The sequence below is a fragment of the Dermacentor variabilis genome, unplaced genomic scaffold (genome assembly GCF_050947875.1).
Source record: "Dermacentor variabilis isolate Ectoservices unplaced genomic scaffold, ASM5094787v1 scaffold_14, whole genome shotgun sequence".
NCBI lineage: Eukaryota > Metazoa > Arthropoda > Arachnida > Ixodida > Ixodidae > Dermacentor > Dermacentor variabilis.
The window spans coordinates 15877570-15890008 of NW_027460302.1; the positions used below are offsets into that span (position 1 = coordinate 15877570).

A 12439-nucleotide genomic window follows, 5' to 3' on the forward strand; every position below is an offset into this window, starting at 1 on the left:
CCATCCCACTGGTGTAGTGTAGTGAATGCCATCCGGGCCGAAAGGGGGGAAGTTTTTCCCCCCGATCATTCTGTTCAGCTCCACCACATCACACCTGAGGGCTCGCCCTAACTCCCTAATAATTACATTGGCCGCCACTACCTGTTCTTCAATGAAAGGGCCCTGTCCCTTGACCTCTGGGACAGTACACAGGGCAATGTGCACCGCCTCAGAGGTCGCCCTTAATTTCGCCACTCCCTCTTGAATCTGTCTGCCCAGCATTCGCCCCCTATTCTGCAGGACGTCATTCACACCAGCGTGCAAAATGACCAGGTTTCTTCCCTCTCTGTTTTCATTCAGTTTGTTTTTGGCTCTCTCCGCCACAGCTTCGAATCGAGCCCCCGGCATGCTTTCGGCCTTCACCCTGCTGTCATACTGCACTGTTCTGAGCAGTGTTGTTTGCATTCGCGATACGTTGGAGCTTCCAACGACCCAGACCTTTCTGTCTTCAAGCAAATCTTGCCTCCCTCCTGTCTCTGTCGGCTGGGTCTTCCCTGCCTCCTCGCCTTCTCTGCCTCCTGTCGTCTCATCCCTCTGTACCTGTGTCTCCTGCGGTCCCCACGTTAACGTGACCGCCCCCCAATCTGCTCCATTGGGTGATCCTCCCGCTTCCTTTTCCTTCAATTCCTGCTGTGCCTCCCTCTCAGCTTCTCTCTCTCTCATCTCTTTCAATTGTTTTTCCAATGGCTGCCGTTTCTCTTGCTCCTCACTCCATTTCCGCTCTACAGCCTAAAGTCTTGAGGCCCACTCGCTCTCGACCCTTTCCTCAAACTCTGCGCATTTCGTTTTTTCTTTCTCGAGTTCCTCGTTTGTCCTTGCCATTTCGCTCTTTAGCTGCTTCTCCAAATTCTCAATCACATTACACAGCCTGCACACAAAGCCGTTCCCTTCCGCCTCCGCCACGGTTTTGAATGTCGTTTCATCCAAATAACACCATCGTTCACACCTCTCACACTGGACGAGGTCCCCGCCTTCCTCCTTGGCTTTTCTAGCCGGCCGTCCCATGAATTCTCTTGTCCTACTGTTATTGAACAGTGTAAAAGTGAGGAAAAAAATTAACTATAACAAAGACTACTGGGAATCTCTACAAGAATAAAGAGAGCTAGTAAAATAACCAAATCAATGACCAGGGGAAAAAGGAAAGAAAAAGACAAAGAAAAAAACACACTTTTAGCCCTAACTATTAAACTTTTAGTCCTAACTGTTATGTGTTGGCCACGACCTACTTTGTCGCTCTACTTTGGCTAAGAGTTCGCCTTGCTTCGCAGTGCTCCAATTCTCTGCCACCTACGTTTCTATGCTGGCCCTATCTCCATTCAAATTTCCCGCCACTGCAATTAGAAATAAAAATAGAAATAGAAATAGAACTTAGCTGTCGGCATCCGTCCGTCCCGGCTCCGTCTCCGTTCACCTCCCTGTGTAGAGCCTGTGTAGAGCATTGATGGCGATGGCACTGTCGCTTGTGTCGAGTCGCCCGGCCTCTGAGAGTCGCCCAGCTTTCCAAGCGAAGGTAGCGAACGTAGCGAAAAGCTTACATCCGCGCGGCGGTTTGGAGGGGAGGGGGGTGTTATCGATAGTTGATGGAAGAACTATTTTTTGCTCGTTGATGCATTTCTTTTTATTTTTTTGTATCTACGGACGCGTTAAGTCGTCGTGCTCGCTGGCTTCGCGGCGGTTCGGGGAGGGGGGCGTTTCGGAGAAGGCGATGTTGTATGTGCTGTGGGCCCTCAGCAGCTGCGACGGCAGCAACACTAATAAGACTAGTAGTCCAGCAAATGCATTGATAAGCTTGGGCTGTGGAATGTGCGTGCATTTTTTTTTTTTTTTTCACCCGAGATGGAGGGGCAGGAGGGCGTCGGCTTGCAATCGTGTAAATGCGGTACTGATCACAGTGTCAAGTTCGGGGTGCGCCTATTATGCGCGGAAATAAAAAAAATCTGATTTTCCACGACCAAACTGGGGGTGCACCTACTATGCGAGTAAATGCGCTACGTGAGTGCCAGTGATTATGCTGGAATGTACGATAAGTCATGTATAAATAGCTGTGGCACACTTTTGACCATAGATCAGATTTTGACAATTGTGCTTGCTGCTATCATTATGCTTTGCATATTACTTGTTTTCCAGCACACAACTTTGCCAAATAAAGAGGTAACCTCTTAACTTGCACCTTTCGTGGGGCCATGCTTTTTACTGTCACGACGATGTGACAATAAGCTTCCCCTTAAATTCCGTAAAAATTTGATTGATTGACCTTTGATTGATTTATTGATTGAATGATTGATTCACTTATTCGTGCAGTGCCAAATTTGGACGGAAAATCTCTTACGTGAACCACCTGCACGAGCTGAAGCAGCACGTCCACTATGACCAGCTGCGCATACCTGAACAGGTGCTCGAGTGAGTAGTACACTGTGGGCCATTATTGCTCTCTGTTTATTTTATTTCTTTACACATACTGTCAATCCCTCATGGGATTATAACAGGAAGGGTGATAAGATTATTGATAACAACCTTGCAAGGAAAGCACAGGGGATGTCAACTCCTCCGTTTAATGCAAGTGTAGAAATACAAAGGGAAACGGATGTGGATATAAACCCAGTAAAATGCCTGTGGGAGTGCAGCTTTTACATTATTAAGAAAATGTTCATATGGACTGAGTTACAGTGACAACTATGCCCCCATACTTGAGTATTCGTATATGTGTAGTAAAACTATACCTGGCACTGTCAGTCATCATGGCCACGGTGACGTAAGTTGGTTCATCATAAGCATCTGGTTAGACCTATGCTGGAAATTGGTTAATTATGCAGAAATTGTGCTAGATGAAAAAGGTTGCAATGCAGACGTATCGACATTTGCTTGCAGCACTGGGTATGTCATTGCAAAGCGGATGCACAAAACTTACACAGTCTCTGCTACCCTGTTCTGGTGGGTACGGTACAGTGTCTGGCTGCAACTTAAGCACACTTTGTGGCCTTTTACCTAAAGAGGGTCACAGGTGTGGCTTGTGCCTCTCTGCTTTTTGTATTTCTTGTACTATACATATATCAAGAAACGAGACCGATGTGTGCAGAAGGTTTCAATGCTGAGATTGAAACCGAAGAGCGTTAAAGGCCAACTGCAACAAAATTTTGGACTACATAGAAAGTGTAGATATAAAGAAGCATATGTGCAAAATTTGACGTTTGAAATATGAGTGGAAGCATCACAAATACCTCACAAAAATGCCATTTTTTTGTACCGAAACTGAAAGAAAGAAAGAAAGAAAAATGCTGCCGCCATTACTGCGCACCGGAAATGACGCATGACCTAGAGCTTACCTCACCATTACCTCCAAGAGTCGGCATCTGTGCACGGTGCACTGCAGTACAATCTCAGAGGTGACATGCTGGGTCATGGTCGCTGACCACCAGGTGCACCCATCGCCTACTGAGGGGCTGCTAATACGGAAATTGTACAACTATCAGCCCTGCAGCATCGGCAAGATTGCTCCAGTGATACTGTATTTACTCAAACGTAACTTGACCGCACTTGTAGCATGAAGGTCAACTTTCCAGTCACGTGAAATAAAACAAAACTGCGAATGTAACGCACGATGAATGGAAAAAGAAATGGCACCTTTATTCGAGGAACCACAATTGGAAAACAATTTCTTTTTGCTCACCATGATCATCTGAGCTCGGGCAATCACTTTCCCAGATAGTGTTACTTTCGCACCTAATGCGTCCTCAACAAGTGTTTCTGGCACTGCGCCAAGCTGGCCATCTGTACACCGTGCCAAGAGCATATATCGGCCGCATACTTCAAGGAGGTCAGTCTTGTGTGTGAAAATGAAACTATTTCTGAAAGTGATCGCTCGAGAATCCAGTCGTCTTGCATGCCGTCAGACTCGTTTGAGATTAAGCACTTCTTAAAAGACCTCACAATCATATCATTTGGAGGCAGTACCGAGTCACTGCAAGTACCATAGAGCCCTTCCAACCGGCCTCTCTTTTAACCCCTTAACTGCGAATGATGAGTTACCTCGGCCTGACAAAAGTTGTACTACTTTGTACAATGCCTTTTGCTAATTTTCAGGAAAGAGCAGTAAAAATAATTGCTATAGGCATTCCTGGTGTTATGTTTTTTAGGGATGAATGGCAACATAAATACAGGCAAAAAGAAATCTACACTTTGATAAATTAGGTAAACAAAATTTCTAATGGCAGTTAGGGGGTTGCTGGTCCCGTCATGCGCGATTAGAATTGTTGACGTCAGAGCCATGGCAGAGTTTGCCAGCTACATCACAATGGCTTGTCTCTAGAAGCAGGCATCATACCGAACTTTTTGTGTCACCATAATGTCTTCAATGAATGGAGTGCACACGTAGAAGGCTGCAGGGTACTGCAGCACTGTTACCATAACACCAGTCGCAGGCATGGTGAAAATGGCGTCGTTTCGAACAAAAATGACTTCTGTCAACTTATCCATGGGATCGGATTGAGACGTAAAAGCACAGGTTGCCAACGTAACACTAAGAACCACGGGATTTAGAATATATGTTTTAAAAGGGTCAGTGTTGTCGTTATTGAAATGTAATGTGAAGGTAGAGTTCAAGCAACGAAAATAATGAAAAAAAAAACTCTGGTTACAATTGAGTAAATATGGTACATACTACTCATATATAACCAGTTTAGCTAAAGTGAACTTTCATTGTCGTTTCCCTTTAAAGGTGGGAGGGCTGCTGCATAACACTCATGGGGAACAGCCTCGCAGATGACGCTTGCAATGGTATGAGCTTTGTGCACATACACTCTAGTCTATTTTACAGACACGGTCGGTTATGCAGTGCTCACTGGACGGCTTGCTATGTGTTATTAAACAGCTGACTGGGCATTGGAAGAGGGTAGGTGTGGCAGTGAAGGTTGTTGGGTGCAGGCACGACCGCAAGCTCCTGTCCAGTGCGAAGGGGGCGCGGATCCCACACTCTCACAGCAGTGGCTTCTTCAACCAGGCCGCAACCACATACCAGCCAACACAGCAGTTCCGGGCCTCTCTTGAGCAGTGAGTGCAGAATTGATCAATCTATCAATAAATCAATCAATCGCTCAGTCAATCAGTCAGTGAATGAATTAGTCAATCAATCAATCAGGTGCTTTGTAAAATAGACAACCAGGCTAGTTGATTCATCACTACTTGAATACAGCATGACACTGTAACGAGAATGGACAGCAAAGGGGCAACAAGCCACTGGTGGTGACAACGCCAACACTACAACGATCTAATGAAGGGGCTCTGTGCTAAGCATCAAGGCCAAAAAGGTGTACGCAGTTCTGTACAGAGAGTGGTGCCGGATCGTCCACCAAACCAACGAGTTTCTTTGGGCATCAATATGCTAGCAGCTACCTAAAAAAGAAAAGAAATGGCTCGGCCGTGAGCAGCAGAAGGTGCTCCTCCTAGTGGGAGACCGTGAATCTGCTGCTGAACACTTTCAGATTCGGCAACGTGGCTCGAAGTTCACTGATGAACTGGAAAAGCTGGCCTACTGCAGGGCCATCTCAAGGAAAGTACTTGAAGAGCTCCGCCCAGGTTGTTTTTTTGAATGCGTGGACATTGTGAGTTGGACTACGGACCACGAGATAAAGCCTGTAAGTTTGTGTCCCCTCTTAGATTTCTTCACCGAAAAGAAACTCAGGCTCTCGCTTTCTGATAAGGAAGGCCATTCCGTGGTCCTATCGGAAAGCTCATTTTCAGAGAAGGCTAATGCTGTGATTCTGAAGAACTTGATACGAGTTTCTGAGAAGGCAACCAAAGTGAAGCAACATGCACTTAAGTTGCTGGACAAGTTGGAACTCAAAAAAATTGCAGCAGGTGTCAAAAAAGAAAAAGGCCTTAAACTCAACATATTCCATAGTGTTTAAAAAACAGTGCTAGAAACGTACGCCGGACAACAAAATAGAGGATGGCACACACACAGCGCTGACTTACAACTGCCGTTGCAACGGTAGTTGTAAGTCAACACCGTGTGTGTCCCATCCCCTATTCTGTTGTCCGGAATACATTTTTAGTGGTATTTTTTAAACATTATGGAAAGCCACCAACTCGCCCAATCTGCCATTCTTCTTCAACATATTCTTTGTTGCAACGATGTACAAGCCAGGTGTACTGTTTCGTGCGATCCTCTTTGAGAAGCCCACGTGGCTCCTGGTGCTTTCCCAGTTCCTCTGGCAACAGCTTGCGTGTCTGACAACAAGAGACCCATTCCGGGCCTTCATTGAACATCTGAGCAGCAGAGACGACCCGGGTGACTCCACAGCATTGATGCCAAGGAACGTTGTTACTTGCTGCCTCACATGAGGCGATATAGAGCTTGGGAAATTTGCATCGTGCAGTCCAGCAAACAACTCGTATTTTGGTCACATTGTGGTTTGGGTGTTAAATCTTTCCTGGAATTCTCACGTTTTATCTTCGGTCAACTTATGTCAGTGTTGGTTAGGAACCATACGTTCAGAAGGCAAGTGTTTGTGTATAGGATCCTCTGTTGCACCATTTCAAGGGGCATCTTCCTCACCTGCAGAATGTCGGAGCAAATGGAAGGAACATTTTCAGTTGTGTGGACAATTATATTTGGTCTTTGTAACAACTGCTTTTCAAAGAGTGCACGTTCGTCTTAAAGTTCACAGTGGAGCTGGCCCAGGATAACATCCTCCACTTTTTTGACACTAGGCTTTCCTTTAAGCTTAGGCGACCCACTCGTAAAAAAGCCCCTCTTGAATTTCTCATCGAACTGTTTTAAACAAATAAAAAATTGCTTTTTTATTTTCTTGTTTGCCCACCTTGTTCTCCAGATATTGTACCTACAAACTGGAGACCAGCTTTCGTCATCAAATAGCCCATCTAGGTTAGGTGGGCGGATGAGATTAAGAAGTTTGCAGGGACGGCATGGCCACAATTAGTACATGACCGGGGTTGTTGGAGAAGTATGGGAGAGGCCTTTTCCCTGCAGTGGGCGTAACCAGGCTGATGATGATGATGATGATGATGATGAGCCCGTCTAAAATCAGCCTCAGTCACATAATAAGTGCTGCTCATACCAGACTCATCCCTATCATAAAAGGAGATGTCAAGGGCAGTCGCAGACAGGATGAGGGCACGAAAAATATCGCAACATTCCTATATGTGCATAAGCTCTTGCATGGTTTGCAAAATGTTGTGGCATGCTATGGAGTAATGACAGCATTCACCACACATAACAGGCATTCGCAGTTGTGTTTGCAGATCAAGAAACAAAATTTAAACTCTGTTGCGTACTGAGAGGATGGTTGTCAAATAAAACACAAGGAGCACTACACTTTGTGCAAAACTGCTGTACTCTGTGCCATTCAGCTGTGGCAAGTCTTACGTTGGCCAGGCAGGTGCATCAATAACAGAGCATGATTTGTCCCGATCCAACTCGGCACGCTCCCACTTTAGATAGACTGCTGCCATAGTTGTGGTGGCAGGCCTTTGTCTATGGACACCCACATTTTGTCCCTTGACAGGCGTCATATTAACTGCAAAACTGTAGAGGCATTCTACAATATTAAAAAGATGGGAGATGCATGCGTCAGCCTGTCAGCTATTTTATTAACAGAAAAAGACCTTGTGTATCTTTGCTGCATGTGTTGTGGGATCGACTGATAGCAAAGGTTTGCAAAGGTTTGCAATGTCCAGGTTTACACCACCTTGTTTGTCATGATGTTAATTTCACCACCAGGCGGTGCTTGTAAGTTCTGCATAAGTACCGTTCCTTCAATAAAAACACCAGTTGAGAGCTCATGTCATCTAGTCCTTTGATCAATGTTTTCGTGCGCAAACCAAAGTACAAATGGGGGACAACTCACTCAGCCTTTCAGTTCTTCTAGCTAGTAAATTGCACCATACCACTCTTGCCATGAGAACAGGCTTGAAAATGAAAAAACAGACGTCGTATTATGACATGATGTTATGGATCTTGACATTCTAATAGAGCCCAGCACTCAACTCAGCAAGGGAGCTTTTACTGAGCACAGCACTTGCTGCACAGCAGGCTACTTTGAAAGTTTGAGACGTCACATTGACGTACCAGTGCACGGGTTCCAGTATGAAATTCTAAAAAATGAAAATTGATGGCCTTGATTTTCTCTTCAGTAAGCAGCCTCTTATCATGAAAATTAATGAAAATATAGTGCTCAACCTTATCAATCTAAACTGATTGAATGTTTTTCTTTAGGGACACTTTAAGGCAAAAGAGACGTTTCACTTTTATATGCAAAAAAGGTGAGGTGTGCAGACAGGACACAAGAGAAGAGAAGTGGACAACACGAACACCGACTATCAACTGAAGGGAGCACTGAGGCGAAAAAAGAAAGAAGACACAAAACTCATCTGCACAAGCTCTGGAATGGAATCACCACGTGTCAGTTGGGTACATGGGCCGGTCTACACGAGAGATAGCTGTTAAGGCACTTAATCTCTTCCTGATGTAAAGTAATCGAAGGCTGACTCACGCATGCACTTCCACCATTATAGATATGCCATGCCTCTACCATAAGACGCGTATCTGCATTCCTATGCCTGTACAATATCGCACATTCATCGAACTCTGGCGTGCAGTTACAATCTTGGCAATGTGGGGAAAGATTAGAACGCGACCAACCGTTTAACGACCTTTTATGCTCTATTAGCCTTTATTAGTATTTAATATTTTAGTATTTAGTATTTTATTAGTGTTAGTATTTGAGAGAGAAAAATCCTGGTGATTGTACAGCTTTTAGTATGAATATTGAAGATCTGTATTGCTTCTTGCGGCCTGACGAGTTGCTAAATTCCGTAAATGAGTGCATTAAAGAACAAATGCAAGAGTCAGCTTTTATTGACAGATGCGGTGTTTCCACGGGAGCTTTTCTAGAAATTCCTTTCGATGTACTTAAAGTCGACGCTGATTGGGTATATAATATACGGGCCAGCTAAATGTGACCTTAACTAGTGCTCTTCTTATGGGGCAGTTGGGAAAGAAAGCCACACTCTCACTGAATGAACAAGACGTACGGCCTGTCGTTATACATTTTAGGGCTCGCTTGTAAGTCCTGTTGGTAAATCTGCATTGATTAAGGGCAAACACCATGCGCGTAGCGTTAACATGTATTTTGCACGTGCACCACATCCGGTTACTGGGATAGTATAGTGCGGCATGCTGAAAACGAGCTGCCTGCTTTCGTTGTGAAATTTCCTGACCAGAAATATCCAATGGCAACCGAAATCGTCACTCCAATTTGCACTTCAGGTACTCTATATTCTGCTCAACCATGCCATGCGAAATCAGACTTCTGCAGCCACAAAATTAGAAACTGAGGATTTCGGTTTTAGTCTACCGTGGCGGTTAAATGGTGGTCGTAAATGGTCAGATAATACGTGAAGAACAGAAATTGCATTTGCAGCAATGATGTTCACTGCACAACTCGTGCAGATCGAGTCTGACCTGATTGAGGCCAAGCCATTGTTTGGCATTCAAAATATCGGTCGGCATTTTACATTGACTTTATGGGGAATAATCGAGCTACCTGTCGGCGATGCTGATCGGAAGGCCACTCAGCACTTTTCTTTCCCCTTTTCGTAAATGTCGGAGTTATTATTTTTTTCTAGCATGCAACGACCAACAAAGTAACGTCTCATTTATTGCGCTATGCCAACTAAATGTCACCAAGACTTTAAAATATAAATGAGGGCATTACATGAATGGTGTTCACTGTGTGTTGGTGGGTGTTATTAATGGTTGTCACAGTTCGCACTTCTTGTTCATTGTGCTCGAATACGTCTAAGTAGCTAACTTTATAAACCTAACTAATGACGAGATGTGGAGGATATTGAAACATGAGTGGTAAATGTAATTAAAGTGACCTTGGATTTGCATTATTCAATATCCTTATCCAGTAAGTGAGATAATTCATCAGCTAATGAAACTTAAATAATTGTTGCTTGTGCACAACGGAAAAAAGCTCTTAACTAGCATTAACAAAAGCCTATCAACATACAATGGGTCCTGTTTACGTTAATACCTTGGTTATTTTTTTTCTTGGCCACATTTAGGTGGCACGGACAGTGTGTAACCTAACAGTGGTACATGAGTTCCCTTTGTCGGGTGTGTGATATACTTTTTATTCCCTCAGCGAACTGTCCTCCATCTTGTAAGCTTCTGACAAACTGATTTGCCATAACCTAGTAGTGTTCTGCAAAGTCAAATGAAGAGCATCTTTTTTTTTATTTGTCTGCATTTCACTCCTGTTGAGCCATGCTAGCATGCTCCAAGATGTGTATCTTCTGCTTTGAAAGGAATAATTCCTGCTCCAAATGTTATTCATTGGGCCAAATTTGCTGCTCCCAGAGCTGCTTCAAAACTCCCTTGGCCGCTTCCATCTCTGTAGAAACTTATCTGGGACTTTCTTCAACATTGCAGCATAGAGAAAGAAATTTCAACAAGAGCGGACACTCCCATAGAGCCCAGCAGCCGAATTGACTGTAGTGCACCAAGCGGATGGTATTAACATCTTCCGGTTTCGGTTCTAGCCTGCGCGTTTTGAACGCCAGTAGGTACACGTCATGCCGGTTCTGCTGAACGGTGTGGCATTAATTTTATTTATTTTAGATTCTACTGCTGAACCACGCGCGGCCTTGGCGCGTAATCGCTTCATTATTTGCTAAAAATCATTGCGAACAATCTTTACAAGCCTCCACCGAATCTGTGTTACATGCAATTTCATAAAGAAAATGCAAGACGTCTTCTGAAATGATGAAATATTTATTTTGCTCTATATAAATGCTTGTTCTCGGCTTCTTGTGCATTCATCCAAAGTTGTGGCACCAGGTAAGCAGCCGTCGTTGCAGTACGAAGCTTCACCGGATGCCATTAGCTGAAAAAAAAGTAAATTACAAGTATGTATCATGTTGGTATAATGACCTAACAGGAATATTGCGTGTAGAGGCGAAACATGCGTAAGTGGTGAATGAGCGGCATTACAGATAAATTCGCTTTTACATACATTTAAAAGCAAATAGACTCCTCCCAAACAATGCCACAAAATCTGAAGAAAATATCCGATTTTCAAGCATCCTTCCGTTCCCGGGCATTATTTCCTGCACTTTAAGAGCACAAATACACAAGTGACTGCGCATTTCCAAAACAACTTGGCCTCAATCGACGCGATGGTACGCCAAGTACACAGAAGTGGCTACAAGACAGGCTCACAGCCAGACCATGTTACACGCTCTCAGAATGCCTTCCTAGTCGCACTCAAGCCGGATTCCTGGGTGCAAAGTCCGTTTTCAGTCGCTCAGAAGACAGAAATGTCAAGTTATTGAGCTCCTCAGTGTTATCTTTTACGCGTCCTGCCTGCGCAAGCAACACACTCCCGTGTTATCACTCTCAGCAATCGCTTGTCACGTTTTCGACAAGCGTGAGTACCGAAATGAGGTATATGTTGTTGCAGGGTGATAAAAAGCGTCACAAACTTGTCGCACTAAAATTCAGTACAAGCAAAACTAACTCACGACGGCCGGCTTGCTTATTTGCTAACAGCTTCACAACTCCAGGCACGGCGAGCATGCCTGAAAAGTATCCGAAAAAGTTACGAAATGAATTACAATAATTTTGGGGGGTCAGAGAATGCATCACGAACTCCTCCCAGTAAGGTTCAGTACACGCAAAGCTAACTGCGGCACACAGCCAAGCTGCTTTTCGCTAACTACGCCACTACTCCGAGCGCGGCCACTGTCCTTGAAAAGTACCCCAAAAAGTACCGAAGCTAGTTACAATAATGCCTGGAGTCAGAGAAAGTGCCAAAAGTTGTCCCGGTTAGATTCAGTACACGCAAAACTTCGTCACACGGCCGAGGTGCTTTCCATCACAAAGCCTGGTGCGGCGAGCATGCCCAAAAACTACCGAAATAAGTTATAATAATGCTTGAGCTCATAGCGTCGCAAACATCTCCCAGTACGAGTAATTACAGTCGACTCCCGTTAATACGAAGTTCAGGGGGACCGCAAAAAACTTCGAATTAAATGAACTTCCAATTAAGCACAAAACACAAAAAACAGCACTTTATTTGTGACGAAATCGAGTATTTTCTCTAAGAAAAATAGTCGGTCATCTTGCTTTGCTTCTTGTTGCCGAATCGCGCTGCTGAAAGCAAGTTCTGCAGGCTGTAGATGTGGCCGAACGCTTCTTCTGCGTTAACTTCAGCGGCAAAGAAGCGCTCCGCAAGAGCAAGGCCCGCAGCTACATCGGCAGCCTTAGATTGCGGCTCGCCTTCAACGTCATCGTCGCTTTCCTGGGTTGCTTCCTGCGGCCGAATAATCTCTACAATTTCGCTATCCGTCAGCGCACCGCACATTTCGACCGCCT

General features: G+C 44.6%; 1 protein-coding gene across 2 annotated transcripts in view; it reads left to right on the forward strand.

Moving 5' to 3' along the window:
- Nucleotides 1-12439, forward strand: part of RhoGAP68F (Rho GTPase activating protein at 68F) — a 230520-nt gene that overhangs the window by 163866 nt on the left and 54215 nt on the right. For both annotated transcript variants that reach the window (XM_075677915.1, XM_075677917.1), the window contains 2 exons: nucleotides 2341-2439; nucleotides 4960-5085. In XM_075677915.1, the coding sequence (XP_075534030.1) occupies nucleotides 2341-2439; nucleotides 4960-5085 (225 nt within the window). The remainder of the gene's footprint in view (nucleotides 1-2340; nucleotides 2440-4959; nucleotides 5086-12439) is intronic.